The sequence below is a fragment of the Mandrillus leucophaeus genome, unplaced genomic scaffold (assembly GCF_000951045.1).
Source record: "Mandrillus leucophaeus isolate KB7577 unplaced genomic scaffold, Mleu.le_1.0 Scaffold1253, whole genome shotgun sequence".
Classification (NCBI taxonomy): Eukaryota; Metazoa; Chordata; class Mammalia; order Primates; family Cercopithecidae; genus Mandrillus; species Mandrillus leucophaeus.
The window spans coordinates 467,939-469,382 of NW_012100910.1; the positions used below are offsets into that span (position 1 = coordinate 467,939).

General features: G+C 46.7%; 1 protein-coding gene across 1 annotated transcript in view; it reads right to left on the minus strand.

Moving 5' to 3' along the window:
* The window catches only part of LOC105533492 (60S ribosomal protein L14-like), a 36,007-nt gene that overhangs the window by 10,113 nt on the left and 24,450 nt on the right, over positions 1-1,444 (minus strand). Inside the window, 1 exon segment of the mRNA XM_011971966.1 lies at positions 323-582. Within this exon segment, the coding sequence (XP_011827356.1) occupies positions 323-582 (260 nt within the window).

Consider the following 1,444-nt stretch of genomic DNA (forward strand, 5'->3'; position numbering starts at 1 on the left):
TGGTACAATCTCAGCTCACTGCAACCTCCACCTCCCAGATTCAAGCACTTCTCTGCCTCAGCTTCCTGAGTAGTTGGGACTACAGGCACCCACCGCTACGCCCAGCTAATTTTTGTAATTTTGGTAGACACAGGGTTTCTCCATGACGGCCAGGCTGGTCTCGAACTCCTGACCTTGTGATCCACCCGCCTCGGCCTCCCAAAGTGCTGGGATGACAGGCCTGAGCCACTGTGCCCAGTCTTGAAGCTTCTTAACCTCATGCTTGATGGTTCTGTTCCTCATGTTCTTTGCCTTTAAAATAATTGAACTCTTGTCATTTTGCTTTTCTTTTCTCTGGCTTCCATCTCCTCGGCCCATCGTGTGACTACACATTCTGTATTGATGTGGAGCTTCTGCCAGGCCTGTCGGACGTACCTCTGGTGGGCAGGGTGTGGAAACTTGAGGAGGACATCAGTGAGCTGCCTCTGCTTGAAAGGTGTGGCCTGTCTCCTCCTCTGAGTGCACGGTCCATCAGCCAAAGCCCTGTTCTCATCAAAAACATCTGCATTCGCGACCAGTTTTCCCCAAATCTGCTGCTTAATTCTTTTAGAAATTTTTATTTTGAACTCATTTTAGACTTGCAAAAAAGTTGTTCTTACAACTGTGTAACATTAGATTTCCTTAATGTAAACATTTCACATAACTCGAGCGCAATTACTCAAACCAGAAAATTAGCTTTGGTACAATACTATTCACTGTAGACTTCATTTGAATTTCACCAGTTTTTAAATTAATATCCCTTTGTTTTCTGCGTCAAGATCGTATCAAGGATTTCTTATTGTGTTCACTCCTCATTTCTCCATAGTCTTCCCCAGTCTGCGGCAGTTTCTCATGACCTTGACACTTTGGAAGGGCAGTGATCAGTTATTTTATAGAACATTCTCTAGTTTGGATGTATCCCTGCTGTCTTTAACTACAGATGCATTTTCTAGGTCCTGCCTTCTTCCCTTATCAAGCAGAAGGCCACTGTCTTCCAACACTCTTACCTTCTGTGCAGAAGTCTGAGGCCAGCCCGCTATTTTGTGATCTTTAATGAGGCTCTTCCTAGATCGGCATGCAGAGAAGCCTAGGATGCATATGGCCTTCGTTTTCCTTCTCCTGGTATGACCCAGAGTAGCAGCTGTAGGGCCACCCCATGGAGTGGCTGTAGCAATGCAGGGTTTGCCTATTCCTTCTTCAGCCCTGCCTCCCTCACAGTGGGTGCCAAAGGACCTTATAGGAGATTGTACAGCAGGAACCACCCACAATTGCAGTGGCATAGCAGGGATCCTGTGTTTATTTCTCAGGTGCCGCCTACTCTAGAGATGCTGGTGCTTTGCCAGGTTGGCTTCGGATGTGCTGGGCACCTCTTCATTCAGCATCTGACTTGGTGCTCAAGTTTTACTGTACTTGGCAACCATCTCCA